Below are 27,731 nucleotides of genomic sequence, written 5' to 3' on the forward strand. Positions count from 1 at the left end.
TTAAACCTAGCGTCGATTGGGGGTGGAGGTGGCTTGAACCGCCCAGCGTCGGCCTGCCGTCACTGCCGTCGGCGCTGGTGTCATCCAGGACTGCTTGACCGCACCGATTACCAACCTCACCATCTCACTTTGATCTTGTTCCATACTGTACTCACCACAGCGGCTTTTAAGGCAAGCTGCCTAAACAGCTAAGGGATATTGGGACCTTGCGGATATTGCATTCTCTCGACAATCTCGTCTTCGATTGCCCTCCCACGGCCGTGTCTTCCAGCTCCGCTCTATCCCCGCGCTCGGTATCATCTTCTGTGACTCGATCCCTCGGCACATGGTCGCGCACCTTACCCTGCCACCATAACCGCTGCGATCCCTCCTGATCTTTTTGATTGGCGAAATATGTGATTTGACAAGCAGAGCAACATGTACTCAACGTCGCGCAGGCTCGCTGCATCTCTCCGAGTGCACCGTCATACGAGCCGACAGCTTCCCCGATCGCCTTGCCATACCTGTCGCCGATACCTTTGCTCATCACTGCCTCTGGCTGCCTCGCGAAGAACTACTGACTTGAATGCTGGATTCACGGGAAGTTATGATCCTACCATCGAAACTGGACGCGGGCCCATGTTCAGTAAGGCCACCTTTGGTGTGCCACAATTCTACCCTCGGGATCTCAAGAAGCGAGTCGACAACTACGTCGTCGGCCAGGATCGGGCCAAGAAAACGATATGCGCCACAATATTCAATCATTATCAGAATGTGCGCAGGCGCCACCAGCAGGAACACGAGGAGCGGAACAGGCGGGAGAAGCAGATGAGGCAGAGGCTGGCGAAGGATCGGGAGCTGCACCAACGGCGGCGGGAGGTCCATCCCGTGGAAGGTCAGCGCTCCAAGGAGGAGTTTTTCTACCGTCATCCCACTGACGACTTGTTCAAAGATGACTTCCCCAGCCATGAGGAGTCTGTGCGTCAATTGCATGAGACCCACGAGTTTGAGGAGGACCCATTCGATAGCTTGTACATACCGGAGGACCCGTCAGTTCCAGAGCCCGTCAAGATTGACAAGAGCAATATGCTTTTGATAGGCCCGACGGGAGTTGGAAAGACGTATATTCTGGAGTAAGGACGCCCTCTCGTCCCCTAGAGACCATTCTGCTGACCGCACTAGGACCTTGAGCAAGAAGATCAACGTCCCTTTCTCGATATGCGACTGTAACTCCTTCACACAGGCTGGTTATATTGGTCAGGACGTTGAGTCCTGTATCGAAAGACTCCTCATCGAATCGAACTATGATATCAAAGCCACGGAACATGGGATTGTGGTCCTCGACGAATTTGACAAGATTGCCCGGAGGGAGACAACCACTGGCCGGGACGTGGGTGGTGAGGGGGTTCAACAAGCACTGCTCAAGCTGGTTGAGGGAACTAAGGTCACAGTAAATGTTAAGGATAACCGATCATCTCGGTCTACGCCTCCGATCACTACCAACTTCAACGGGGGTGGTTCATCATCAACCGCCCAAGCTGCGCCACCGGGCGGTAAGGTCGACCAGTACACCATCGACACTACCAATATTCTGTTCGTTTTCTGCGGAGCCTTCGTGGGCCTGGATGGGGCTGTCATCCGGCGAGTAGCCAAACCATCTGTCGGCTTCGGCGGCAAAGTTGAAGGTCGTCCCAGTATGTCAGGAAGCAAACAGATTTTATCGACCGAACTCTACGCGCATCTTCCACACTACACAACCCCAGCAGCAGACTCATTCACGCCATTAGATCTCACCACACCTGAGGACCTGCAAGCCTTTGGCTTCATACCTGAGCTCATCGGTCGCTTGCACAACATATGCGCCCTGAGCCCTCTGTCCAAGGATGATCTCTTCCGGATACTCACCGAGCCCCGTAACAGCCTTGCAGCCCAGTACACAGCTCTGTTCGAAACGTATCCCTCCCGACTCTGTTTTACTGAGAAGGCCCTATACGCAGTCGCGGAGAGGGCTGAGCGATCTGGCACTGGTGCACGTGGCCTCAAGATGGAGATGGAGCGAGTTCTGGCGGAGCCCATGTTCGACTCGCCAATGCCGTACGTGCTCATCACAGAGGCGTGTGTCCGGGGTACGGAGAAGGCTATGTACTGGGGGAAGGACGGGCGGTTTGAGCTGGACCGGAGGCTGCAGGAGGAGGAAATTAACCCACGTAGGACGGACTCGGCTCTGACATTTGAGCGATACAGGGAAGCAGGGCAGAGTGGTGCCTAAATAAGGGAAGATGCTGGCCACATTTCTCATTTTCCATTGGTTGGACGGCATTCCGGTGAAGTGAGCTTCGTTGAGATATTAGCCAAGATTGAGATTATGATAGGACAATTTACAATCAAGCGTTTCAGTTTCCATGGTGGCACACGAAGGGATACGGCAATGGGATCAAGAACTTGGGTTCCGTCTTGTAGTACAGTATTTACACCCGCCCAGCACGCAAGCCGTTCTCCAAAAACCACCTCCCCCCCGATGCCTCTAACATCATTTGGATTTTTGATTTTACACGCGAGAGTTGGTAGACTCCCGTGAGTTCTGACCCAAGCTTCTAAAACAAAGGGAATAATGAGAGGGATGTTACGATGTAATATTTGAGGGCTACTATTTCGCAAGCACGGCGAAGGAGACTTAGGCGCCCTTGGGAGGCGACTGGACCATGCCGGGGCCCTTGTAGTTCTCGGAGCTGATACCGGTGAGGGGGTCGGACCGTTGTTGCTGTGAGAGGTTATAGTTAGTATTGCCTCCTTGCGAGCCTCGGAAGTGTCGGAAGTGCTTACGATGAGGAGCTCGTTGGAAGCCTCCTGCCACTCCTTGTTCATGGTGTGAGGAGCGGGCTTGGCGAAGAGGCGGATGACGCCAAAGATGCCGAAGCTGACGGCGACACCAGCGACGGTGCCCCAGAAGACCTTGGCGTTGGTGCCCGGGGGATCAGCGGCACGGGGACCGTGGGGGCCGAAAGCGATCCAGTAGGCTATTGACGAGCTTCGTTAGTTCACCAAGTACAATACATAATGTAATTTGAAGTTGTGGTGTTGTTCGGGTGGTAGCTATGGTAGCTGGTTATGGTCTGAGGATGTGGCCCACCAGACTTTGTTCCGAGCTCCCCCATCGGCCAATGATGCATCCGGAATTGGCCTTGACCACCAGGGCAACTCAAGCTCAGAGCATCATACGACAATGTGACGCAAATCCAATGATATTGTCAAATTGATGGTACTCGTGTGCATTGATACCATTGCAGTCGACGAAGAGGTGTTTTTCTCGGGCAGAGCGGATCGCGAGGGGATGGGAGCAGGAATGCCAAAAACTGGGAGGCAAAAAAGCAAAAGCACGCACCGGCCTTCTGCTCCTGGACGGTCAACTCCTTCCAGTTGCCCTTCATGCGGTCGCGCAGGGACATCCACAGGTCAGCTTGCTCCTGAAGAGGCATACCCTCCCATCGCTTCTCGATGTTGGAGAGAGTCGGATTGGAGATGGCGTGGGTGGACTCGGCGCGACGGGCGACCAGGGGGATGCTGCTGCGCGCAAGGCTCTTGCGGAGCAGGTTCGATGCCGGAGAGCGCATCATTGTGAACGATGTAAAAAGTCGAGAGGAGCGGAGGGGATCTCAATTGGCGTCGGGGGCGGGCCGGGAAGCTCGTTCGGCGGGCGTGAGGTTTATCGGGATCGAACGTTTCGAGGTGAGGCCTGATGATTTCGTCCGTCTGGAGCTCGGCAAGGACTGTGGATGACTAAGATGTGCCGGCAAAAAGTCACGTGCCCAATCGTATGATTTCTGACCGGAGGACTCCAAACCTTGCTTTGGCAATTGGACTTAGCAAATCAATCGATTCTTCCAATAATCATAATCTAATTCGGTATGTGTCGGTCGCATTTGGAAAAATATTATGTTTGATATTTACACTATAAACTTGTGCACCAATTCCGAGTTTTAGAAAGCTGTGATGTGACCTCAAGTTGGAGGACTTGACAGTTCGGGACATTCGGCTCGCCGCAATCGTCCGAACTCAATCATACATGTGGGCGGTGGTCAATGTCAAGTGCCCGATGAGCAGTACGATCCTTCTAAACACAATGGTATATGCGTTTCTTAAGCCCTAACTCTCCATGTAACCACATACATGTGCAATCTTAGACACATGTATATATGCCTTTAGCTGTCTCATGTTTGCATTATGCGTAGCTTTGGCCAACTATCAGCACTTGGAACTTAATATTGATTAAAAGAGTAGTAATAAGAGTCTTTTCTTATGTTGTGAACGAAACTACCTGCGTGGATAATGAGACATGTGAAGTGTCTTTTCTTGTGTTGTGTTGTACAATTTCGATCAAGATGAGAACCAAGTTCGGACCAAAGAAAAGCACTTAGACTCTATATAGATGTTGCACCAAAGCCACAGGTGCTGCAGCTAAAATTACATGATTAAGCACCGTCCTCGTCTCAAATATTGTACAAGTTGTCGTAATTAAAATGTGAGCTGCCTCTAAGACAAGGTATGCTCGTCATCGGTTATGGAGGTATTGAGGTCATGACGGATTGCCCGGCCGTTTGTCCTTGCCTGCCGACTGGGGTTGGGGTGTTGAGCTGAATTGATAGGTTAGAATCAAAGAGTGCGTAATAGAGAAATAAGTGAGTTTTATACCCTTGAGAGGAAGCATCTTTGGACTGCGCATTCGCCGCCAGCGTTGGTTGGAAGGTGTAGTAGCCTGAAGAGAAGGTCAGCTCAGAACTCGGGGTCCTGAAAGATGACCGATGTAATGGCGATGATCATTCTCACCTCCAACTATACCGCAAAAGACAGCCATTCCGAGTGGGAGAAGTTTAGATAATGCACTCATGGTATCGGTGGTAGGTTTGCGTTGATGTGTTACGGGTTAGAGCAACGCACGGTGATGTGAAACATCCTTCTGAGGTGGCCATCATGACGGGCAGTTTTTAGATGGTTCGACGTAGGCTGACAAAATTAAGCGCGTAGTCGTGAAACCTGAATGACTGGAAACCAGATAAGAACATAACTGGCGTTGATTGCTTCGAAAATTTAGGTAGTAACTTTCGACTATGTATATGTGACATTCTATTGCTTTTAGTATATAGGATTCTGATTCTCTCAAACGTTGCGAATTGATCGTCCATGGTCTTTGACCTGCATTCTGTTACTGAGCATGGAACGCTCTCGCCTGGCTATTTGTGTCTACATACAGAGTAGCCCCACAACGCGCCGCATCGCCGAAAACGCGTCTCAACGCCCACTCTCGTCAGACCGCGTAGCATTCCCATTAAGGGATCTGGGGTCTCCATCGACGAATCTCCCGCCTGAAAAATCTAGTGCACGACTATTCACTAGCACTACAATGGAGCCATGCTTCAAAGGCACGGGATATCATGAATAGCCACCAACCATGGCTAACTGGAGAGAATTGGGAGAGGTCCCCGACTCGGAGGACGAGTATGGCTTCGACAGCCAAAACATCCAACCATCGCTCCAGCCAGAGCTGCCGGTAGAGACGAATACAACCCCCCCCGCCGAGACGGACGAGAAGGACATCTGGGAAATTCCTTCATCCCAAGAAAACCATTGTCCACCGAATTCGATAACTTCACCACCGGAAACATTGACCCACTCCGGACCTAGGTCTTCGCTTCTATCATCCGTTCACTCTTCCCAGGATCTTCCTTCGATTGAGGAACTTGTCGGGGAGAGGACAGCCGATCAGTCTTATCAATCTTCCAAATTTTCTCTCCGACAGAGCGGCGATTACCCAACGCCAAACGATGACATCTCCAAGGCTATCGTTCACATCGCTTCGTCCCCACCCGAGTTCAATGGTGCCGAAGTTTCGACCCCCTCTCTGCCGAGACCTCAGTCTTTCCGGGAACAAATACCACTTCAGAGCCAAATTCTCGGACATGATGCGGAAGAGCAGGAAGCGAGGCAAGTGGCTATCCGCTATGAGCGGTCGCTGCGAGCACGGAAGCCTGAGCAAATGCGGCCATATTACTTGGAGATGGCTCGTTTCAACAATGCATGGCGTAAACATGGTCTACGGCCAGTCAGATTTATCAACGAAGAAGAGGGCCCTCGACGACAACGCCATGGATCTACCGAGCGAGACTTTGAACCCGCGAGCCAGGATTCGGAACCGCAGATCCCGACCGACGAAAGCCAAGTCCCCGAATCAAACGAATTTATGGAGGATTTGTTGGGGCCCGAGATTTCCTCGTCTCCGCCGAGAACGTCACCCTTGAATACTCGTGGGGGCCCTAGCAGCCAGGCCAGTTCATACGCCGACACCGATATCACGAGTGTGGATGGAGATGAGCTACCATCGCTCCAGGAAATAGCCAAGAGGGGTCATTCTCGCCCTGGGACCATCTCGAAGACAAAGCGCAAGTCGTCGCCGCTCAAGTCAGCAAATCGAAAACGCATGAAAGTCATGGACTCGGTCGATACTGTCAGCTCATCCGGAACCCCTCGAACCTTCATTAGGCCTCCCGACTCACCTGATCCTTTGTTACTCCCGGATGGCCCTCAAGATGGGATAGTAGAGGAAACATTGCCGGAGAATAACACTATAACGCGCATACTGGAGCAGCCAGGCGAAACTACACCAAGTTGTCGACGACCGACTTCCTCGGCCACGCCTGCGCCATTTGTGATCGAAAGTGATTCGGATGTGGATGGCCTCGAGGATGATGGCTCTGGTGGTGAGGGAAGCAGACCAGCAAACGTGCCTCAAGATGGCAGTGCAGCGGGATACGACACTGGCTCAGACAGCGAATCCGAGATTGTCAATCGGAATGGCCGCAGAATTCGGGGAGTACTGCCTGCATCATGGCTACGTCTAGATCAGTTGTCGGGTCGCAACAAAATCCAGAAGAAAATAAATCGGCCACAACGGGAACAATCTCCTGAGCGTGAACATCGACGAGGGGTGGCACAGCGACGACGAGTGGACCCCGGCTCTACCCAGAATATACTTCTCTTTGAGGATACCGAAGAAGAGGCACCCTCAACTATCCGTCCAACCACCGATGACATCTTTCATATCCAGACCAGATTGGTACTCGAGCCAACTGCGGAAGCACAAGCTCCGGTACTGTTGTCCTCGGATCATGAGTCATCGGTGGTCGAAGATGACCATATAGATCGAATGATAACGGGAAGAAAGCGCCAGATGAAACTGGCTGATGCATTCCAAGGAGCCTCCAAACGCCCCAAGACGACAACACAGACAAAAGTGCAGTCATCTCAAGCTGCGAAGCCGCCGAAAATTATGGGAGCCTTTGGCAAAGCGAATAGAACCTGGTCAACTGCAACAGGTTCTTCGAAGAAGCAAACTACAAAGTTTCAGGCTAGTGGGGGGACGCGGAACGGAGTGCGGGCAACAACTGTAACTGTCAGAAGTCATCCAAGAGCCCCTCAGCTTAGTATTCTCGATGTTATTGAGCCAGATGCTCCTCGATTCCTCAAGATCGCGGCTCGAACTGCCCGGAGCCGCCCAGACCAGGGTCGAGCACGGCCCAACAGGAAGAACATCCAGCTTGCAACTAGAGAAGACCACATTGATGCCGTCTCAGTTCTCAAGGACTGGAAGAAAGGCTCTATGAAGCAGCGCACATCCGTCACGGCTGCTAGAAAGGCAAGGCAGCTCCACAAACAAACTCGCCCTCTCACCGAGCGATCAGCAAATGGGTCCCGGTCGACCCTAGGCACTCTAACAGCCCCGAGAGGAGCTCCACGGAAGTTCACGAAATATCTCAGCAATGGAGGACATGCCACGTACAAAGCACAGGAGCCTCTTAAAAAAGCTAAGAATGTGCCTCAGGCGCTACAGTCTAAAATGGGAAGAGACGGCGCTCTCCCTAGCCGCCCAGCACAGCTCGAAATTGATAATGGGCGAGAGATGAGCGTGGCTGCCTTTCATGCGGGCAAGAAACTCCTCGACCGTCTTTACCGGACAAAGCGCGGCAGTTCGACAATAGCCGGCTCGATTCTATCCAGGCCTAGTTTTGGTCGTCAACCGTCTGTTTCGAAGCCTCCACGAAATGTGTCTGACAAGTTGGAACCTGGAGTGTCATCCGATGCCCGACCCCCTCCACAGAAAACTCGCCTCCGCAAGAAACCAAAACCCTGCCGGATCGACATCGATGCGCCTCAATATAGCTACGCAAACGATCCCCTACCTGTTGAGTACTCCCTGCCTCCAGATGCTCTACTTATATCCCACGAGATAGAAGGGGCCAAGCTTCTCGGCCTGGGGCCCTACGGAACCCACTACACTCACCATTTTGAGATTTTCCCACTTCCCGTGGGAGTGTACTTCCATGATTCAACTCTTCTGGGCTCTGGGCCTATCGAGAGAGCATTGAGTGAAGACTACAGCCAGAGACTGGGCGACTCAAGACCGCGAGTGTCCTTGAATCTAGGAGAGCAAACGTTGAGGTGGGGGACTTGGAACGCTCAAGTCTCCTCTGAGATTGGCATCGTCCTTGACTATGTGGCTGATCGGATCGAGAATACTTCGCCTGGTGATGGCTTTCTAAATGCGCCGACTGCAGTGGCTGCTGCCGACTATCTCCTCTCATACATCGAGAACTCGATGACCTTTGACGTGGATACTGCTTCAAAGTCATATGTTGCTCGAATTACGGAAGTTGTGCAGGGCCTCAACAACCGCGTTCTGTCTCATGTCAACCAAGGCAACTTGGACCAGGGTGCTGACAGTGTTCTCGGTGTCTACGATCGACTTGCCTTGATCGCCTTTATATCAGTGAGGATTTGCCGCAGCGATCCGACCATGATGACCGAGCAGTTTCAAATGGAAGAGCTTATGAAGACCGTCGCATCGACATTGATCAAACTTCTCTCACTTGTGGGTCTGGGCCAAGTCAGAAAGACTTATGCCGATCTCAACGATCTTCGATTTCGCGAGCGTGGCTTGAGAGATGATGCGTCTGCTATACATTCATGGGTCTTAGCTCTGCGACTCCTGGCAGGCGCCGAGATTCCACGGTGCTCGTTCTGGGACTTGGTTCAAGAGAGTTGGGTACCACCCAACGTTTTCTCTAGCGTCGACATGCGTGAGCATGAGCGGCTCTGGGAGGATATGTTCACTCTCCTGCCCTTGGTTGAGTTTAACGACATGGGAGTTCTTGTTGCCGGCCGGCGGCATCAGGCCGCCAACGTCGGATGGGGTCTGCCGCAGAAATTTCTGAAACGGGTATTTCAGCTGTATCGAGAAAACACCAGGCAGCATCCCAGCTTCAACAACTACTGCCGCGCACTTGTCGGAAGATGTCATTACCTGGTACAGCAGTGGGGATGGCGTCGATGCTCGAGTGTCGTCGGCATCATATTCGACTTTTTCGGGTCTCAGAATCTTGCTCACCTCCGGAACGAGGAGTCTTTCGAGTCGCCCCGATTTTTGGAGGCTTTAGCACGAGGACCCTCGCTTGAGATCGAACCCGAGGATCGATGTTTTCACATCTTCCTGAAGCTGGTCGCATTGAGCATCCGCAAACTGAGAGAGGACAACTCTACCAGGGATATCCGGAATCTTATCACTCGAACGGTGCCGAACCACACTCGCCAGTATCTGAAGGAACAGAAAATTCACGAACGCGACCTGGCAGCTCTTCGCAATCACCACGACCTGCTGTGTACTTTGTGCTGGGCGGCGCCCCCCGATCTCCGCCCGAATGTCGGTCTCATCGAAAGACTTGTTGTGCCAGCCAACTCCCACAAAGAGGCCTGCCTAATCAACCTCCGTGCGTGGAATCAGCTTGCCAGGTTCATCATTACTACCGGCGAGGCAACTACATCTTTCAAACAATTCAACCGATGGAGAAACAACTTTTTTCAGCAGATGATGCATCAGTATGACTCGGTTGCGTCGGATATTGAGCAGCAGCTTGTCGGCCTCTCCAAGGATATTAGCAGCTCGGTCAGCCGAGAGATGGTTAATGCGATGGTGTCGATGAACAAGGCGGCTGTCATGGATGTTCTGCATCTCTCCTCGACAGCCTCACTGGATGTCATGAAGCATGCGCCGGATCTAGAAGCGGCCACGTTTGCTTTGAGCACCCTGCAGCTACAGCGAGTATTCAAGCATTTCTCAGCTGCCCCCCCTGAGCTGGACTGGGCCATCCTTCGGGCGTCACTTTCGACATTGGATGAATTCCTGTCCCGCGTGGATCATTTCAAAGAGGACGAGGAGAGCCAGCAAAGCGAGAGCCAGATCCTCAATTCGGCACAGGCTGATGATGCTTTGTTGGTGCTAAACCATGATCTTGCGGGGAGCTTCTTCCTGATGGCACGCTGTGTTCTCTCTCCTCGCTCTCGTAGGGACGCGACCGCGACCGCTGAGATAGACAAGGCTGCTTGCATGGAGCAGGTGGTTGACTTGGGTGCGAGGATGGGCATGAGGTTTATCAATGCGGGCGTTATGAAGCTGTCAGACATGTTCAAGGCCGGCAAGCATGGTCTGTTTGGAGACGTGCCCCACAAACTCGGTCTTGACGAGCGGAGGTATCTTACCCTCTTCGTAACCACGCTGCTCAAGCATGGATTCGACGACTTCGGCGATGCAGGATTCACGCTGCATGAAGTGTGGATGCTTGCGATAGCCAAACCCCGGGATTCTCTAGCATTTGAGAACAAGCTTGCCGAGCAGCTTGTCCGCCACGGCAAGGAATTCGTTCCGGAGGCTGTGGCTGGTCTTGCAATCAGCCCTGACTATAGCACCAACCGGGACCTGTTTGAGTTTGGCATCTCGTGGATGCGGAAATCGATTCGAGATGCGGGTCCTAACCTGAAGAAGATACTTGTGTCGGGACATAAGAGAACTCTGCAGCTTGTCATGGACCAGATCAAGGGTGACTTGAAGACGGTCTCGCAAGATTTGCGTGAGCACCCTAGCTACCTGCTTTTTGTGCGCGACATCATCTCTTTGATCAGAGCACATGGACCCGATATCTGCACTGTCGACGAGTTTTTCTACCAGATCAGCAGAGAATACTCTCCGTCGGTTCAGGACCCGCAGCTCCAGGTGGCAGGCATGGTATCCTACGGGCTTCGGCTCAGAGAAGGCGACACTCGTGTGGTGCACCAACTCTTCTTCTTCCTGATCAACAGTTTCAAGCACGCCATGATGAACGATAGAACATTTGAAGAAGTCAAGATGCTGAGCCAAGGGCTTCAAAACTCAGGAATTTTTAGCTTTGTCTTGGGGAAAATGCTTCCGGCCATCGTTCGAGCATCGGCTGTCCAGCCGACGTCCTATGTACTGCTCGATGTGTACGTCCAGGCCTTTTACCTCCTATTGGAGGACGACGAGGCTCCGCCAGAACTAGGTGAGGACAACCTTGCTCAGCTGCGAGTCACGCTAGAAGCAATGGTTATTGGAATGCAGCAGTTGAGCGAAGGCAGTAACCAGTCAGACGAAGGGCTTCACCTAATTCGGCAATTCCTTGGCTTCATGAACATGGTCTGGCCGTCCCTGTACGCGCTGACTCTTTCCGGGGTCTCTTCCGACGATCTCGACGGAATCAAGTTCATTCTCCGCGACTGCAGGACTTTGACCAGCTGGACGGAGAGTTATATGAAGGCCCTGATGGAGTTTCCGGGCCTCGACGACGGAACCGGAGAGGGCTTGCAGATTCCCCAGCAGCGCGATCCTGGTACCATGGCGGCTGACCCCCATGTCTCAAATTTCACAGAGAACATCATCCGCGATGTCCGGACAAACTGGATAGTGTCGGAGAGAAGGCTGTCGATCCAAGCCCCCGGCAAGGCGCGGGCCACGCAGTCGACACAGTCAGGCCAGGGGATGCAGCGGCCGGCCCTGAACACGGGGGAGCTCCGGATGGACGTGTACGGGCGAGCGAGGGCGTGGAACAGGTGGTGGGACAAAGTGTTTGGGGTGCCGAAGGGTGCTGTACAGATGAGTGAAGGGGAATTCCCCATGTTTTAAGCATTTTGCGTCGGCGTTTGGGGTCCAAGAGACTTTGGCATAGCAACTTTGTTGCAAGCCGCTAGAAAAATGACATGAATGATGAACTCCGTTACAAACACAAGGATATCAGCGTCTTTTGACTCATAACTATATCTGTTTTTTTTATTTGGTTCTATTTTTAATGCAGATTTAATTCATATCACGGCGTATATCTCATCGGCGGTTTCCCGTCTACAGTCTTGTGTTTCCCCTGGTCGACCCGCCGGTTGTGTACCACGTAGATGGCAACTTGGAAGCTGGCGGAGACGATGCCCACCGAGATCATGATGATGATGGTCCGGAGCCCCGTTTGGTAGCTATGGGGGAGGTATCAGCTCGTTGCTCTCTACGATAAACTGTATCAGGCTGCGGTGGCACTTACAAGGGTGTGTCGTTGGCCTGGAAATACTGGGATCCCGCCATCAAGCCGCTGATGGCAGACATGACCCACATCCTATTACGACAATCAGTCTTCTTCTTCTTCTTCACCTGGTTATTTCTTTCTCCCGAGGATATACTCACGCAATCGCGATGCTCCGTTCTCCCGCCTCGCGGCAGTTGAGCTGGACCCATGTGTTGTGGACAGGATGGTAGCCGACGGCGAAGCTGTTCACGGCCGTCCACAGCCCCCACCGCGACCACCTTCCGACGTGGGGGTGTGTCTGGCGCGCGACAATCACTACGACCAAGTAGCACACGTGGGCGGCGACGACGGTGCCGCCGCGGAGGTTGGTCTTGTCGCTGAGGTACGCAAAGCCGAAGACCACGACCAGCGCGAGGGAGGCCCCTACGGCAGCGAGGGCGTTGGCGGCGATGCGGTCAAAACCGAGGGACCTATTATGAGGAGATAAAGTTAGTTTAGGGCCTGAGGCTATACATGGGGAGGTTGTTGATGTCGGCGACTTACATGATGATGGTTGGCGTGTACGTCGTCAGGGGCGCCCACGTGGAGAAGACGGCAAAGGTGGACACGTAGTGCGGCCAGCGGCGGTAGTGAGAGATGGTCCTCCAGACGAGCTTCCAGTCGATGGGCAGGCCTTGGGCGCCCGGGCGCTTCCCGGTGTCGTCCTTCTCCAGCCTGGCCTGCAGCGTCTCCTGTTCCTCGGCCGAGAAGCGCACGAGGCCGCGGCCGACGAGGGGTCGCGGGATGTCGGGGCTTCCGGGGAGGAATAGAAGCAGGACAAAGGAGACGAGCATAGTGAACAGGCCCTCGACTGTTTTTCATGTTAGCTTGGGGGGAGGGAAAATGGGTATGAGATGGGGTGAAAAAAAGAAGGGGGGGGGTTGCGGCATACGGAGGAACAGCCACTGCCACCCGCGGAGGCCGCGAGCATTGTCGAGCTTGAGGATACCAGAAGCAAGTAACGGGCTAATGGCATTGCCGCCAAACATGCCAAAGAAGAGGACGGCAACTCGCTTGGCCAGTTCCTTTCTCGTGTACCAGGTGGACAGGGTGTAGACGGCGCCGGGGATGTATCCAGCCTCGGCGAATCCCAGAGCCAGGCGCGAGATCAGAAACCCAGTGCGGTTCTTGAGACACACCTGGAGGGTTGCAACCAGGCCAAAGATAAAGACCTGGCCGGCTATCCACTTTCGCGGGCCCAGCTGTAGCATGGTCCATGGTCAGCATGGGCATATATGTACATGCATATGGCAAAGCTGATGTGGTTGACACTCACACGCTGCAGAGCCATGTTGCAGGGAATCTCAAATATGACAATTCCCATGAACATGAGCTGGTTCCCGAGGTTTATTGTGCTCTGTTGGATGTTCATGTCTACTGCGAAGCCGCCGGTCAAGGCGCTGGCTAGGTTCATGCGGTCGAGCTGGAAGACGAGGAGGCCTAGAAATAGGAGGAATAGGACGGAGACATCGGCTCTGGTATTATGCAGTGGTTAGCAGTGTAATTTGAATCTTGGAAGAGGCAATACTGGGCTTTGAGAAGGGAGTGGCTCTGTGTCGTCGACTTACTTCCTCCGAGCTCTGGCCTCCACGGCCGGGTCGATTTGTCGTTCATCGTCGAGGGGCAATGTCGTAGACTCTTCAGAGCTTGTGGAAGAAACGTTCTTCTCGTTTTCCTGATACGAGACAGAATTATTCGCCTCTGCTTGAAAGCGCGAGTCCTCTGTAAGGGGACTCATGGTTGATGCCACAGCAAACACTGGAAATGGGACAAACACCACACAGAAAGAGAGGAGACGCAACGACACCAAATATATTTCTACCCCAATCGGTACATCGCCAATTATTCTTGCGTGCTAGCATTATTACCCCCAATGTACTGTAATCCATGGTTATCATCATACTGGGAGACTTGGGAGACTGTGATTGGGGTTGTGGATGGACCCGCTTGGCAGGGTCGACGCGATTGCACCATCGCTCCGCCCAATGTCATCAGAGCTATTTTCCATATCAGTACTCCGTAGAAGAAGAGCATTCGGAATATTGTCTAGGGCGAGGGGAGGTTTTTTGCTCTGAAACTCGGAATTTTTGGAGTTGCCGTGCCAGAGTTAGCAGGAGTCTGTAGAGACTGGACGTCGAGGTCAATCCATGATGCTGTGGGGATACATGACTCGATGATCTGATCCGAAGCTCAAGACACTCGACTAGTTCTTCCATTGCAAAAAATCAACGAGCAGTTCTGAGATTCACCCAGGCATTCATTCAACGGTTAACCCCACCCGCTCGTCATCGGTTACTCTGTTAGCGACTCCGATGGGGCTCCGAGTCCCTGGCCTTGGCGATGGCGTGCTAGAATGGAGACTGGAGAAGGAAATAGAGCCGCCTATCAGATGGTCAAGATGGCCTCCACACATGGGCAGCAGGGAGCTAAACCATACTGGCGGGTCATCAAGTCTTCAGGGACCCTGGGGCTTGATGAGGGTCATTGATAATGGCTTTTCTGTCGCGTCGCGGCTCCGAGGTCCCAACTCTGACCTCCTCCTCCCTCGTTGTATAGTACCTAGGTAGACCAAGGACCTGAGTTCGCACTTACACGCCATCATGCCTGGAGCACCTGTGAAGCGCGTAGCCGTCATCGGCGCTGGCCCCGCGGGAGCCATCACCATCGATGCCCTGGCCCAGGAGAAGACGTTTGATCTCATCCGTGTGTTTGAGCGCCGGGAGGCGCCTGGAGGATGCTGGTAAGAAGAGCCCTCGCTGCCCCGTCCTCGCTACACCAGGGCCCGTAGTGGACTTCTGACACGATGATGCAGGCTCGGAGACTCTGAGAGACCCCCGACAGAGACAAACCTCACAGCACTGGCCGAGCGCACCGCCGACCAGCCTGTGGCCATCCCCTCGCAGCTCCCTGCGCTGACTCCCAAGAGCGACCAGCCGCGGTTCACAGAGTCGTCCATCTACCCGTACCTGGAGACCAACGTCGAGAACGTGCCCATGGAGTTCTCCCAGGAGCCCATCCCCGCTGAGCGCACGCAGCGCTCCATCGCCCTGCACGGCGACAAGACTCCCTTCCGCCACTGGGATGTCATGCGCCGGTACGTCCAGGGGCTGGTCGACCGCCGCGGCTACCAGGACCTTGTGTCGTACAGCACCACCGTCGAGCTGGCCGAGAAGGTCGGCGCCGAGTGGAAGGTGACGCTGCGCAAGGAGGGTCGCGAGCGCGATTACTGGTGGGTCGAGTGGTTTGATGCCGTCGTCGTCGCCACGGGCCATTACTCGGTGCCGTACATCCCTGCGATCCCTGGCCTGGAGCAGATGGAGAAGTCCCGTCCAGGGAGTGTCGTCCACAGCAAGCACTTTCGCGGGAGGGACATGTACAAGGGCAAGGTGAGTGCGATTGGATCTGTGTGCAGATCAAAATCCCAGAGACTGACCGCATTTGTCCTCCCAGCGTGTTGTGGTAGTAGGAGCCTCCGTCTCGGCGGCCGATATCGCCTTCGACCTCACCACCGTTGCTGCCGCACCCGTCCACGCCGTCATTATCGGGCATAACGTCAACGGCTACTTTGGCGACGAGGCCTTCAAACACCCCTCCATCAAGCGGCAACCGTCGATAGCCAAGGTCACAGGCCGGACGGTCCACTTCGTCGATGGTAGCACCGCTGACAACGTCGACCACATCATCTTCGGCACCGGCTACAGCTGGACGCTGCCCTTCCTCCCCCACGTCCCCGTGCGCAACAACCGCGTGCCCGACCTGTATCAGCATGTCGTGTGGCAGCACGACCCCACGCTGCTCTTCGTCGGCGCCGTCAACGCCGGGCTCACCTTCAAGATCTTCGAGTGGCAGGCCGTCTACGCTGCTCGGATCCTCGCCGGCCGGGGCACGGTGCCGCCCCTGGCCGAGATGCGCCGCTGGGAGGAGGACCGCAAGAAGGCCCGCGGCGACGGGCCCAAGTTCGCTCTCGTCTTCCCGGACTTTGAGGACTACTTTGAGACGGTGAGGCGGCTGGCCGGCGAGGGCCCCGAGGGCGTCGGCAGGAAGCTGCCCCCCTTCAGGAGGGAGTGGTTCCGGGCGTTTATGGACGGCCATGAGCGGCGCAAGGATATGTGGAGGCGGTTGAATGCGGCGGCCAGGGAGGATGCGGACAAGACGGCGAGATCTGTCGTGAAGGCCCGGCTGTAGGTTTACCGTATAGTATCGACTTGGATGATGATAGAACGCCCCCCCGGTCGCTGTGGTAGTTGAATTAAGATACAAAATACCGTAATACTAACTGAAAGCACCGATTCTATATACATGTAGTGCTGTAAATCATACATTTGCTAAACTGGCAATAGCAACAACGCCCTGATCCTCGTCGCTCACCATCTGTCTGCTTCGTGCAGAACCTCCTTTCTCATGCCATAATCGATTACCCATCCTAGTGACTAACATGTCCCCTAAGTCAAAGGTAACTTATTGGGCCGGGTTATGAGGAGGCTGGCCGGGCTGCGGTGGCTGGAGCTGTTGAGATGGTTGGAACCCCTGGGGGTTCTGCTGGGGCGACTGGAAAGGCGTGCTCACATGCGACTCATCTACCGTTGGCGATCCAGGGGCGTTATACACGTGAACACTCCCCGTTGCAGTACCGCCATCTAGTTCCGAGTACCGCTGTGGATTGCCTTCGACCTCGGGCATGCTGGGCGAGGTGGGAGGTTTGTATGAACCCCATTCCTGTCGAGGCGATGACGGGCCGGTGTACTCGGTCCCCCCCTCTGTTGGCTGGTATGGGTATACCTGCACCGTGCCCGGTGTGTCCGTGAGTGCGGGTTGGTGCTCCTGCTGTGACTGCTCGAGCTGTTGGAGCTGCTTGCGCAGGTTCTTGTTCTTCCTGAGCATCCAGAGGATACCGCCGAGGGCAGCGAGGGCTCCAACGCCGAAGACGACGGCAAGACCAGTGGTGGCAGCTTTGTAGGGCGAATTCGAAGGCGATGCGACGACAGTCTCGGTCAGGTCGTCGGCAATGACGCTGGCCTGCGTAGGGATCTCAAAGGCCTCTTCGGTGCCACAGCAGCCTAGGTTATTACGGCCACAGCAGTACTTGTTGTCACCACAAGGAGTGATCTCGGCCGTGCCATTGGCAGAGCCGCCACTCTGTACATCGCGTCAGTACAACATCATGGCGATGCATTGCCCCCCGAAGGAGGATCAGAAATACTTACCGATTTGCTGGTGCAGACATTGACGCAAGCAGGGCTGTCCCAGTTCTTGTCCGTGCAGTACCCTCGGAGCAGGACGCCGCCTTTGAGACAGAGACCAGAGGCAGCGCAGAGGTGGCGCTCATCTGGGTCGCCATCAAGGCGGCAGCAAGTCGAGTAGACGCCGTTCTGCGTGATGCCGAGCTTGTTGCATGGGACGTAGGTGTCGTTGTCGCCCTTGGTCTTACCATCCGGGGCCCAACATTCTACTTCGTCCGCCCTGACGCCTGGGACGAGGGTTAGGGCGAGGAGCTGCGCAACGACGGAGAGAAGCATCCTGTCGAGAATGAGTTCGCAGTGAAGGGCACGCCGCGTCGAAGAACAAAGCTGCGATAAGGCCGGAGGAGAACCTCGACAGCAGAGCGAGGACTGTAAGGTGATACCGGCCCCCTCCGGGCTATGCGGGGAGTCGAGAGCATGTTGGTACCCCCATGTTGTTCCACGGCTTGCGCATCGCCTGCGTGGGCTTCTCTAATGGGGCACATGTTGGTTGATCCAAGATGTTTATGCTGACATGCACCAACAACAAGGCGTCTCGACCCCCTCTACATTATGCGGCGTGGATATGGTGTCCTCGTGCCATTGGTGACGCTGGGGTTTGGTGTGTCAGCTTCGTGTCCAGGGACGGTCAAGCGTCAGCATAGAGCCTTGTTGGGCATGAAGAAGTTGGAGTCGGTCAGTGGGTGGAATTGCTGGGCTGCTGGGTCGAATGATGGGTGCGCGAATGTACTAGTCAGCCCATAATATCCGTACCGACGGGAAGAAACCCTCTTCCAGAAGCAAGCCGGCATTAATAGACAGGGTTTCCCCTAGACAGGGTTTCCCCCGGGTAGCCCCTTGAAAGATTTTCACGGCCCAAGAAACGGTTCCTGGAATCCCAGGGGTCGCTTCCTGAAAATGACTTCCTGCCCTTTCAAGAGTCTGCCTAGCACCTTCCAATTCAATATTTGTCTCCAAAACCCCGCGATGGCAAATGGCCACCACCAGGTCCTGTGCGAATGGAAGGTGCAGGAGAGCTGAAACATGCAGCCTCAAGGGTAGGACCTACGAGAAGAAGTTGATATTTCATGACAGTGGCGATGCGATTTTACACTAATATTGAGAGGACCAGTGACCCTCGCAAGGCAATCTTGACTCGTCAATATGAGTAGCATGAGGGCATATCGTGGGATGCGTCGGAGCGAGGGTGATAGCACGATAGCCACCTGCTTTGTGGTGGTAGGAGCCACCTATAATTCTGGACGTATGCGAGGGCCTTGTCGTGCATGAGATCCCACAAAGCCTGGCAGGATCCAAAATCGCGTTCTAGGAGAACGACTACAGCCGCTGTGTAGAGCACGGCATCTGGGAGTCTCCCGTCCGTTAGGCCGCGTAGTGCAGCCACTACTACTTCAGATCCCAGAGTGGCCTCTGCTTCAGCTTGCGAGCCGAATAAAAAGGACCCGTTGAAGAGCTGGCTCCTGAGGAGCACTTAAATGTACTCTTTCCTGGCGCTGTCGGATATAGCAACGTCTATTCCGACACGCTCATCCGGCTCGGCTTCATTGTGATGCGTCGCTGAACTCGTTATTACCTCTAAATTGGACGTTGGGTCCATGGAACTGTAAGTAACTAAGTCAAATGTAGTGGGACTGCGTGAGCGAGATAGATGCAGTGTACCATGCCTGGAAAGCAGCAGACCCTCCCCAGGCGAGCCCCCAGCCCTCAAGACGCCTAGGGTCTCATCGTGCTCGGGCACAATGCGTTTTTGGTCAGTTACAACAAAGCTCGTCTACTTGGAGGCTGTACTCCACTCGATGGCAATCTGCTCGGCCTGTTCGCGGACGCGGTTTTGCTTCTCCCAGCCTGCATGGGATTGAAAGTCTGGATCCATGTGTAGCTGGCTTGTTTCAGACTCCAGATCATCAAGGAGGGACTTGGCTGCGAGCTTGTGAATGGTCGCGTCTTGCTTCTTGACGTGGTTCACAGGTACGCTGATGTGTTTCTCGATGCCATCCCACGTCAGGGCTTTCAGTCTGACGCGTTGTAAGGCCTGTGGTGGGATCGGCTTCTCAATGAGCGTCCATATGCGGTTGCTCATAAAGGGACTCAGATCTGTTATATCAGCCGGAGAGCTCCTGACTCCCGATATGTCAACGCCTTTGAGTGATTGTTACTTAAGTAAAGGGATCAAACCTAGCGTGTAGTAATGGTCATATCTCACCTTGATCTGTCTCGTTGGTTTTTATCTCGAATGAAAGATGTAGAGGGCCAATATGCTTGCTTGTCAAAACCGCCCTAGTCATGGCAACCACTCTGTCCTCCCATCCTCCCTGGCTTGCTGAGGGTATGATTTCAGCGTATCCGCCGCCGGTCTTGGCAATTCCTTCTGCAAGAGCGTGAGAGACGGCGTTTCCAATCCCAAGGGAAAAGCATCGAATTCCGCTTCTCGAGTCCCTTCTTGTGTCCCGGATGAGCTGTACAGTCTGCTCTAGCCGCCAAACTTCGCCATCAGTCAAGACGATAATGTCAGTCAACATGTGCTTGTCTCTCGCTCTCAGCATAGCATCCAGAGTAGGCAAAAGTTCTGTCCCACCCATATCGGCCCAGAAATTACTCGGACATATGATAGGGCCGCTTCGAGGGTTCTTTCGGAATATTCAACAGACTGAGGGCACCACGCTACATAAGAACTTCCAAATGACCAGATGTTAAATTTTCTCCCTTCAGGAATCCCTTTGAGGAAGAATCGCATTGCTGATTTGAGAGATTCCATCTTGTCGCTCATGGACCCGGACCTATCAGCAAGGAAGAGGATCTCAGTTCTTTGCGACAATGGCTGTGGCTCAAACAGGAACTTTTGGGGAAGAGTGAGCATGAGAGCTTTTAGGTTCTCCAGAGTCGGATGCTCGTGGAGCCAGGCTTGTGGGCTGTTTGTTTTGTCGTCTGACTCAGTCTCGACATCGAGAACAAAGTCCCTGTCAAGGAACATAGACCCCGACTCGAGCCGCACCAGTGCTACGCTTGACTCGCCATTGTCTCCATCATTGGCCAGATCAGCAAAGCTTTCTGCCTTTTTCTTTTTCGAATCTTGTCAATGGTAATTTTATGCGTATGGCTAACTAGAGAACTAATGTTCCACGACTCTAGCACGGTGCTTCAGCAGAGAGATGAAGCTCAAATCGACTTGTATCTTTGTGTTTGGAGGGATATTTCCAAGCGTTGTGGTGTAAACCTCAGGGGTATTCTGTTCCAAGAAACCAGAAGCGCGTCCGGTCGTGAGATGTTGCTTGTACAACTCCTCTGCCTCTTGCTTTGACTTGACAGTACCACTGAGAACCTTTTCGGTGCCTATCCTGCAGGTGAAGCCTGTCACTGTGCAGCCGTTTGGGAGAGGAAATGTATACGCTCTGTGCGGGATGACATTTTCAGAGTTGTTCCAAAAGGTTTGCGTAGCCGTAATGCTGGCGGTGTCTTGAATGATGGAAACATGTAGAGAGATTGACTAAGGAGGGAGGATATTTTGGGTGGGCCCTTGGATGGTGAAATCGGGGACTGTCCTTCCGCGAGCAGGCTCTCCTGGGTATTGCTGATATTGTGTGTATTGCTGATGTTGTGTGTACATGTATTCCGGGGGAAGAGGCTCGGGGGGTTCCCACAGAATGCCCGGTGCAAAGATGCCCATGGTCGAAGGGTCCTTTGGAATATCCACAAATCCCTTCAAACCGTCACTTTTGCTTTTGGACATCGGACGTACGCACGGAACACCATTGATGGGATTAGTCTACTTCATTACAAGGCCCTTCATGTAAATGATGCAAGCTCATTTGCGTTTGCGGAGAACTCGACATCATTCTGCGACTTTGCGGAAATAGTGGTGCATTATGGAGAAGACGAGAGCAGCACACCGGGTGACATTACAAGAACCATAATCCAGCGTATGTTACATCGAGGAAGTGACTCTACCGCTTGTTTACTGACGATATTTAGTGAAAAGAAATACACCGGTGAAACTAGTAGACTGTCAGGGCACACTTGTTGTTTTTGACATCCGGTGCTCAGGTTACGTCGATGATGCTCAGACTAACACCACCGAGAAGTCTGACGTTACGTTTCATTCCACAAACCCTCAATATTAGATGAATTTTCCAAGTTTTAATAGAACACTTGAATAACGCCATATGAACAGCTGCGAAATCCTTCCAAGAACAACTTCAGGCCATGAAGATGGAGTTATCTGTGTGGAGCCTCCAATATCCACAAACCAGCGAGAGGATCGCATTACACTTGCATGATATCGATATAGTTTTTTACACTTATAATCCACTGTATGGATGTAACTGCTAATATATGAATTAACAAGCGGCCCAAGTTCAATGCGAGGATGTCTTCTTTCTGACGCAGAGATATTCATTGTTCGAGTCAAGGACAGGTTTCATCTTATTGTTGTCAGCCGCAACAAGTGCACCATTTTGAGTCAAATACGTAAGTAGGTCTATTTAATCTTGCAAATTCGGGCTACTGATCGAAAATTCCTAGTAAAAAAGGACTTTTTTAACAGTTCGGGTGCCGCAAACTTTAGGTCCCCAACCTGGCTTGTCCAGCTCGAAGGAGGAGGCGAACGAAAAAGTGTATCATTACCAAAATGACTTCAAACTCTTGAGCTTCTATAGTTCTCAATGTAAGTGGCATTTACGTTCTTGCGGACTAAGTACATATTTTCTGACATATAATTTAGCCGAGAAAATGTTTGAGCTGGGCCGGAGCGCCCTATGCCACACGCTGCCTATGAGGACAATTGGCAGTTCTTAATTATATAAAGCTAATAGTCTTGATTTTTTTTGTTTATATTCATTAGGACAAAACAACTTCCCTTCTTCTACTCTAGCTCTAATAAGCCGAGGAGCAACGTTACTACCCTTCTATCCCTTGTACCCGTAGTTGAGGGCCGTATAGAGTCTTATAACTAGATTTATGAATGTTAATATTTGTATAAGAAAGATCTCTCGGGATTAAACGAGGAGAAAGAGCCTCTAGACTGTTCTGGCCAAAAGTTGGGACTTACGTATGTTCCCGGCTAATCGTCTGGAAAAGCCCCCGTTCATACTTTGATCTTAAAGATGGCCACGCGAGGCAGAGATGGTAAGATATTGATAGTATATAGGTTGTATTTCACAGTTGAGAGGAGTAATTGGAATTGCGTCTTCGTCTCGTAGACAAATTTGGGACTCGGGGATCACGTGCTGGACCCCTGCACATGAAATGAGAGGATAACGCAAACCCCTGATAGTCGGTAAGCAATCCCTCAATTATCTTGCGGCCTCGAGAGACGCGACCGGCCCAGCTCCGACAGCATCAACGACGACCCGACCGAAGATGTCGCGGAGACTCCTGGACCATGACGCATACAGGGTAGGGTGGATCTGCCCGTTGGAGGTGGAACAGATCGCGGCGATGGAAATGTTAGACGAAGAGCACGAACCTCTACCGCAAAAGGCGGCAGATCACAATATCTATACGCTCGGCAGCATCAACAACCATAATGTCGTCGTTGCGGGCCTCCCCCAGACCGGTAACTGCTCTGCGGCCATAGTCGTCGCCCAGATGAGGATGACGTTCCCTAACCTCAGGTATGGGCTCTTGGTAGGGATTGGAGGTGGCGTGCCGGTGAAGACGGATAGCGGGATGGTCCGTTTAGGCCATGTGGTGGTGAGCAAGCCAACAAGTACACATTCTGGGGCAGTGCAATATGATCGTGGCAAGGCAAAGGAGGGTTGTTTTGAGCGGACTGGTGCCATAGCCCCCCCACCGCCAGCCCTGCTCAACGCCGCCCAAGCCCTGGCGGTACATCGAGCAAGGATGGCCTATGACCCTATTTCGAAGGATACGCAGAGGATAAAAACGAGTTACCGGTTCCTTCGACGCTTTAAGTATCCTGGTGCCGCGAATGATCACCTTTACCCCCGAGACTATATTCATCAGGGACCAGGGCAGCCCTGTGACGAAGGCGGATGTGATCCAGAACGGCAAATCCATAGAGTAGCTGACGATGGTGATGAGACCTTTGTTGTTGTGCACCGGGGCACAATAGCGTCCGGGGAGATGGTGGTTAAAGACGCCGCGCTCAGGGATCAACTAGCAGACCAGCATGATCTACTGTGTTTCGAGATGGAGGCAGCAGGAGCTCTTGCCGACTTCCCCTGTATAGTCATCCGTGGCATCTCCGATTACTGCGATAGCCATAAGAATGACCAGTGGCATGGTTACGCAGCCGCAGTAGCGGCTGCTTATGGAAGGCAGCTATTCTTTCATCTTCCTCATGAAGAGGCAGCGCATGGGTAAGCTTAACTTGGCAATACGAATCATGTGTCTGGACTTGGCTTACCTCAATACCATTAATAGAATTCGCAACATGCAACCTACTACATCCTCCATACAGCTCCCAATCCTTACGAAACCTACCGCAGCGAGTCCACCCGCCTATCAACCCCCGATCACTTCGTCCGACACAGAAAGCAAGTGGAGCCAAATTCTACACACCTTTAAGGACCATGGCAAGGCAGTCAAATCGGTGGCTTTCTCGCACGACTCAACGCTCATCGCGTCGGGCTCAGACGACAGAACGGTCCGGATCCGGCGCGCCAGCACGGGAGAGTGCGTACAGACCCTTATGGGCCATAGTAATTCGGTGTATTCGGTGGCCTTCTCTCACGACTCGGTGCTCATTGCATCAACCTCAACGGACAAGACCGTTCAGATCTGGACCACTAGTACGGGCGAGTGCGTACGGACCCTTACGGGCCATACCGACTGGGTTAACGCGGTGGCCTTCTCACATGACTCTGCGCTCATCGCATCGGCCTCTGATGATAAAACAGTCCGGATCTGGAGTGTGAGCACAGGCGCATGCGTAAACATCCTCGAGGGCCATGGAAGAACCGTCAACTCAGTGGTCTTCTCGCATAATTCGACGCTCGTTGCATCGGGCGCGAACGATAAGGCAGTCAGGATCTGGCGCGCCGGAACGAGCGACTGCATACAGACCCTCACAGGCCATACCGAACATGTTAACTCGGTGGCCTTCTCGCGCGACTCGACACTCATCGTGTCAGGAGCAAACGATAAGACAGTCCGTATTTGGCGCGCCAATGATGCGGGAAAGTACCATTACGTCAAGAGTCTCAGCGGCCACACCGGCTGGCTCACATGGATAAAGTCGGTAGCCTTATCTTACGACGCAAAGCTCGTTGCATCGGCTGCGGACGATAAGACGGTCTGGATCTGGGATGTTGCCACGAGCGAGTGTATACAGGTCCTCAAGGGCCATGGAAGAACAGTCACCTCGGTAGCGTTCTCTCACGACTCGGGGCTTATAGCAACAGGATCAAATGATAAGACAGTCCGGATCTGGCGTAGAAGCGGAGTATAGCGATCGGGTCAGGTCGGTGATGCGTTGGGGACTTGACGCGTAAATGGCGGCGCATAAGGATGCGAGAAATGGCCATATATTAAGCCCCGCGCTGTTAATAAGACCGCGATTGAAATATTCGCCTCTGAAACAAAGACATACCCGGAACTGTTAGTATTGCTTCTGATCACGACCGCTGCCTTGGGTTGCGAGTCTAACGGCGAGAGTTGACTATCATTAAGAGCACTGCCTTCATGCTCGCTACTATGCCATGCTCTAATAAATCTGCTGACTTTAGTAGGGAAATGTTACTAATAGAGGTTTAATTGCGTAATCATGACCGCTGGCCTTAAAAGTTGATACGAGCTTGCTTGATCTGACGTCGCTTTCAATCCTAGCTTATACTACTTGGTATCTACCTACAATGTCTAGACAAAAGGTACCAGAATATATAGGGGCGCTTTCATTCTTTTCTTTGCCCCATTTTGCCGTTGCTCCTTGTGCTTTTTGACTGACTGGCTGCACTCGTCTCGGCCGACTTGAGCTCCTGAGTCCTGGTGAGGCCGTAGCCTGCCACAGTGCTGCGAACTTTTGTGTAGAAATAGATCGCTTCGCCAACAATCTCCCATTGTAGAAAATCATCAACCTTCTAGTACTTGTGTAGGACTAGTTATTAACGGAAATATAGGGTCGAAATCATCTGGTGTAAGCGCACTAATCTACTCCGTATACAACAGCATGTTCTGCTCAATCTAACCAGTGGTAGGCAGTACATACTTACTGGCGTGTGTGTAAAGAAAGAGTGGCACTGAAACTAGAGACCATGAAATGTACCTAGGAGGTCCAAGGGCGCTCCTCCTGCGCGGGGTTCCTGACATCGTCTTTGGCGCCGTGTTCCATCGCAGCCATAAGCCCCTCAGTTCTGAGGATTTTGTGGGCGACAGTCCAGATGGGTCTCTGGCCTCTGTCCTGTAGCTTTCTATTTCTAGCGGCAGTCGGGGAGGCTGCTAAGAGAGCCACGGCAAGGGCGGTGGAGGATAAAAGTTGGGGAAGCATGTTTGTAGTTATCAGAGTTTCTGCTATGCCAAATTAGCAACAATTCTTTTACTACCTAGTTGCTGAATCTTAAGTAAGAGGGAAAGAGGGGGGAGAGAGAGATGTTACTCACAGAAACGCTTATTAGAGCCCTTGGTCTATAATGGAGGATACGTCTACCTGTATAGTAGTTTTGCCTGCAATCTCGTAATATCATAAATGGATTCAACTCAGCATCACGGAGCATTGCAAATTCCATAGAAACGCCCGAAATACTTTAGGTAATGGCCGAACCAACAAACCGACGATCTCTTTACTCTGTAGCCTAGAGGAGTTGAACAGGTTTTGGGTAGTGGCCGATCTGACGTCAGATCCGACGACCTTCAACTCTAGGCTGAAGCGGAGAGAGGCTGCCAGACATCTGGCGAGGCGCAAGCATGGGGCCTCTGCTCTTCCTCCAAAGCGTGCGCTGAGGCCCCCCTGCTTTGGCCATCACTGCCACGGTTGGGGGGCTTATGGAGGGTTCGCGTATACCATTAAAGATCACTGGCATTCGTTATTGCTATTGTGGAAAGATCCCAGGACGCTTTGGAAGTTGGAACCTGACAGTGGCTAAATATATCAGCATCGCAGCACACATTTTCCGGCCTCCTCCTGCATCCATAAGCTGCTTCCCATGTTTTTCATGTAGTAGCATGGTGTCCCTACCGTGTAAAGAGATGATGCGGTGATATGGGTTAGCCTCTAAAGTGGGACTGTACGACTAATAGGCACCGAAGCGGTCAATTTTTTTTTTTTTTTTTTGAAAGGAAATACATTGATGACTATAAATGAGATAAAACTCGAGCATTTTTCGTAAGAGGACCATCTCACTTGGCGAATGGGCACCGTTTGCCCCGCGCTAGGTCCGCCGAGGACGTGGATATACAGTAGGCAAAGAAGGAGAGCGAAACAAGGGAAGTATCCCAAGATAATAGTAGTAGTCAGACTCCAGAGAAAAGGGAGGAATGGAAGTGATGGGATGATCTACACTCCCTACCATGTAGAAAACGTGGGAGGAGCAAGAATCACAGAATCAATTGAGGCAGAGCCGCTAAAAAGGAGATCGACAACGCTAACTCCGGCGGCCCGCGCTGTCAAAAACTATGGACATTAAACTCTAATTCCGTATTGTCCACTGGGTATATTCGTATGTACTGAGAGATTGCCATCAAATGTAGTAGATAGCGTCATCTGTCATTCCCAGATAGCAAGTACATGTATATGATAAGTTGACTGAACTGAGAGAGAGAATTGACTTTTTCTACATCTCACTCTCCCAGTCTCCATTTGATCCTTACCTAGAGGCAAGAGCGTTTATCGGCCGGCCTAATTAGTAGTTTGTAGATCTGTGTCTACCTACAAACCTGACGAATCCCGATTAGCTATCTTACCTAATTAATGCACGAGTATCTGTTAGATCATTACGTTCAACAACACGTGATCTAGGTAAGATCTAGGAAGTATACGTACACATACCTAGGACAGGTGGGGCATGAGCCCAGCCCCCCTCTCCAGGTCCAGCCTCTATCCCCCCTGAGCCCAAGGGAGTTCGCTCCCCCAAGGCAAACCCAAGTTTCCCTCTACCCACGCCTCCCGATCACAACA

The 27,731-nt window shown here is 52.7% G+C and overlaps 8 protein-coding genes across 8 annotated transcripts; 4 read left to right on the forward strand and 4 right to left on the reverse strand.

Annotated features, from left to right (window-relative positions):
- Positions 1-618: 618 nt before the first annotated feature.
- MCX1 (P-loop containing nucleoside triphosphate hydrolase protein) lies at positions 619-2,248 on the forward strand (the record flags this gene model as incomplete). Its single annotated transcript, XM_083191904.1, has 2 exons — positions 619-1,112; positions 1,162-2,248. The coding sequence occupies 2 exons, from the start codon at positions 619-621 to the stop codon at positions 2,246-2,248; spliced, it is 1,581 nt and encodes a 526-aa protein (XP_083053118.1).
- Positions 2,249-2,653: 405 nt separating this feature from the next.
- cox5 (cytochrome c oxidase subunit IV family) lies at positions 2,654-3,593 on the reverse strand (the record flags this gene model as incomplete). Its single annotated transcript, XM_083191905.1, has 3 exons — positions 2,654-2,740; positions 2,803-2,996; positions 3,362-3,593. The coding sequence occupies 3 exons, from the start codon at positions 3,591-3,593 to the stop codon at positions 2,654-2,656; spliced, it is 513 nt and encodes a 170-aa protein (XP_083053119.1).
- A 1,832-nt stretch (positions 3,594-5,425) lies between these two features.
- Positions 5,426-11,998, forward strand: ACO1O0_002437 (Mus7/MMS22 family protein; the record flags this gene model as incomplete). Its single annotated transcript, XM_083191906.1, has 1 exon — positions 5,426-11,998. One exon carries the CDS (start codon positions 5,426-5,428, stop codon positions 11,996-11,998), a length of 6,573 nt encoding a protein of 2,190 aa, XP_083053120.1.
- Positions 11,999-12,179: 181 nt separating this feature from the next.
- On the reverse strand, positions 12,180-14,160 carry ACO1O0_002438 (uncharacterized protein; the record flags this gene model as incomplete). Its single annotated transcript, XM_083191907.1, has 7 exons — positions 12,180-12,336; positions 12,402-12,473; positions 12,542-12,853; positions 12,927-13,233; positions 13,315-13,624; positions 13,699-13,897; positions 13,991-14,160. The coding sequence occupies 7 exons, from the start codon at positions 14,158-14,160 to the stop codon at positions 12,180-12,182; spliced, it is 1,527 nt and encodes a 508-aa protein (XP_083053121.1).
- Positions 14,161-15,022: 862 nt separating this feature from the next.
- Positions 15,023-16,607, forward strand: ACO1O0_002439 (uncharacterized protein; the record flags this gene model as incomplete). Its single annotated transcript, XM_083191908.1, has 3 exons — positions 15,023-15,162; positions 15,235-15,808; positions 15,873-16,607. The coding sequence occupies 3 exons, from the start codon at positions 15,023-15,025 to the stop codon at positions 16,605-16,607; spliced, it is 1,449 nt and encodes a 482-aa protein (XP_083053122.1).
- Positions 16,608-16,880: 273 nt separating this feature from the next.
- On the reverse strand, positions 16,881-17,938 carry ACO1O0_002440 (uncharacterized protein; the record flags this gene model as incomplete). The annotated part of the gene is made up of 2 exons (XM_083191909.1): positions 16,881-17,558; positions 17,627-17,938. The coding sequence occupies 2 exons, from the start codon at positions 17,936-17,938 to the stop codon at positions 16,881-16,883; spliced, it is 990 nt and encodes a 329-aa protein (XP_083053123.1).
- A 1,495-nt stretch (positions 17,939-19,433) lies between these two features.
- Positions 19,434-20,241, reverse strand: ACO1O0_002441 (uncharacterized protein; the record flags this gene model as incomplete). The annotated part of the gene is made up of 3 exons (XM_083191910.1): positions 19,434-19,756; positions 19,866-20,030; positions 20,238-20,241. The coding sequence occupies 3 exons, from the start codon at positions 20,239-20,241 to the stop codon at positions 19,434-19,436; spliced, it is 492 nt and encodes a 163-aa protein (XP_083053124.1).
- A 3,812-nt stretch (positions 20,242-24,053) lies between these two features.
- On the forward strand, positions 24,054-25,070 carry ACO1O0_002442 (WD40 repeat domain-containing protein; the record flags this gene model as incomplete). The annotated part of the gene is made up of 1 exon (XM_083191911.1): positions 24,054-25,070. The coding sequence occupies one exon, from the start codon at positions 24,054-24,056 to the stop codon at positions 25,068-25,070; it is 1,017 nt and encodes a 338-aa protein (XP_083053125.1).
- Between the last annotated feature and the right edge of the window lie 2,661 nt (positions 25,071-27,731).

The sequence above is a fragment of the Amphichorda felina genome (assembly GCF_050947745.1).
Source record: "Amphichorda felina strain 45539 chromosome Unknown scaffold_2, whole genome shotgun sequence".
Lineage (NCBI taxonomy): Eukaryota > Fungi > Ascomycota > Sordariomycetes > Hypocreales > Bionectriaceae > Amphichorda > Amphichorda felina.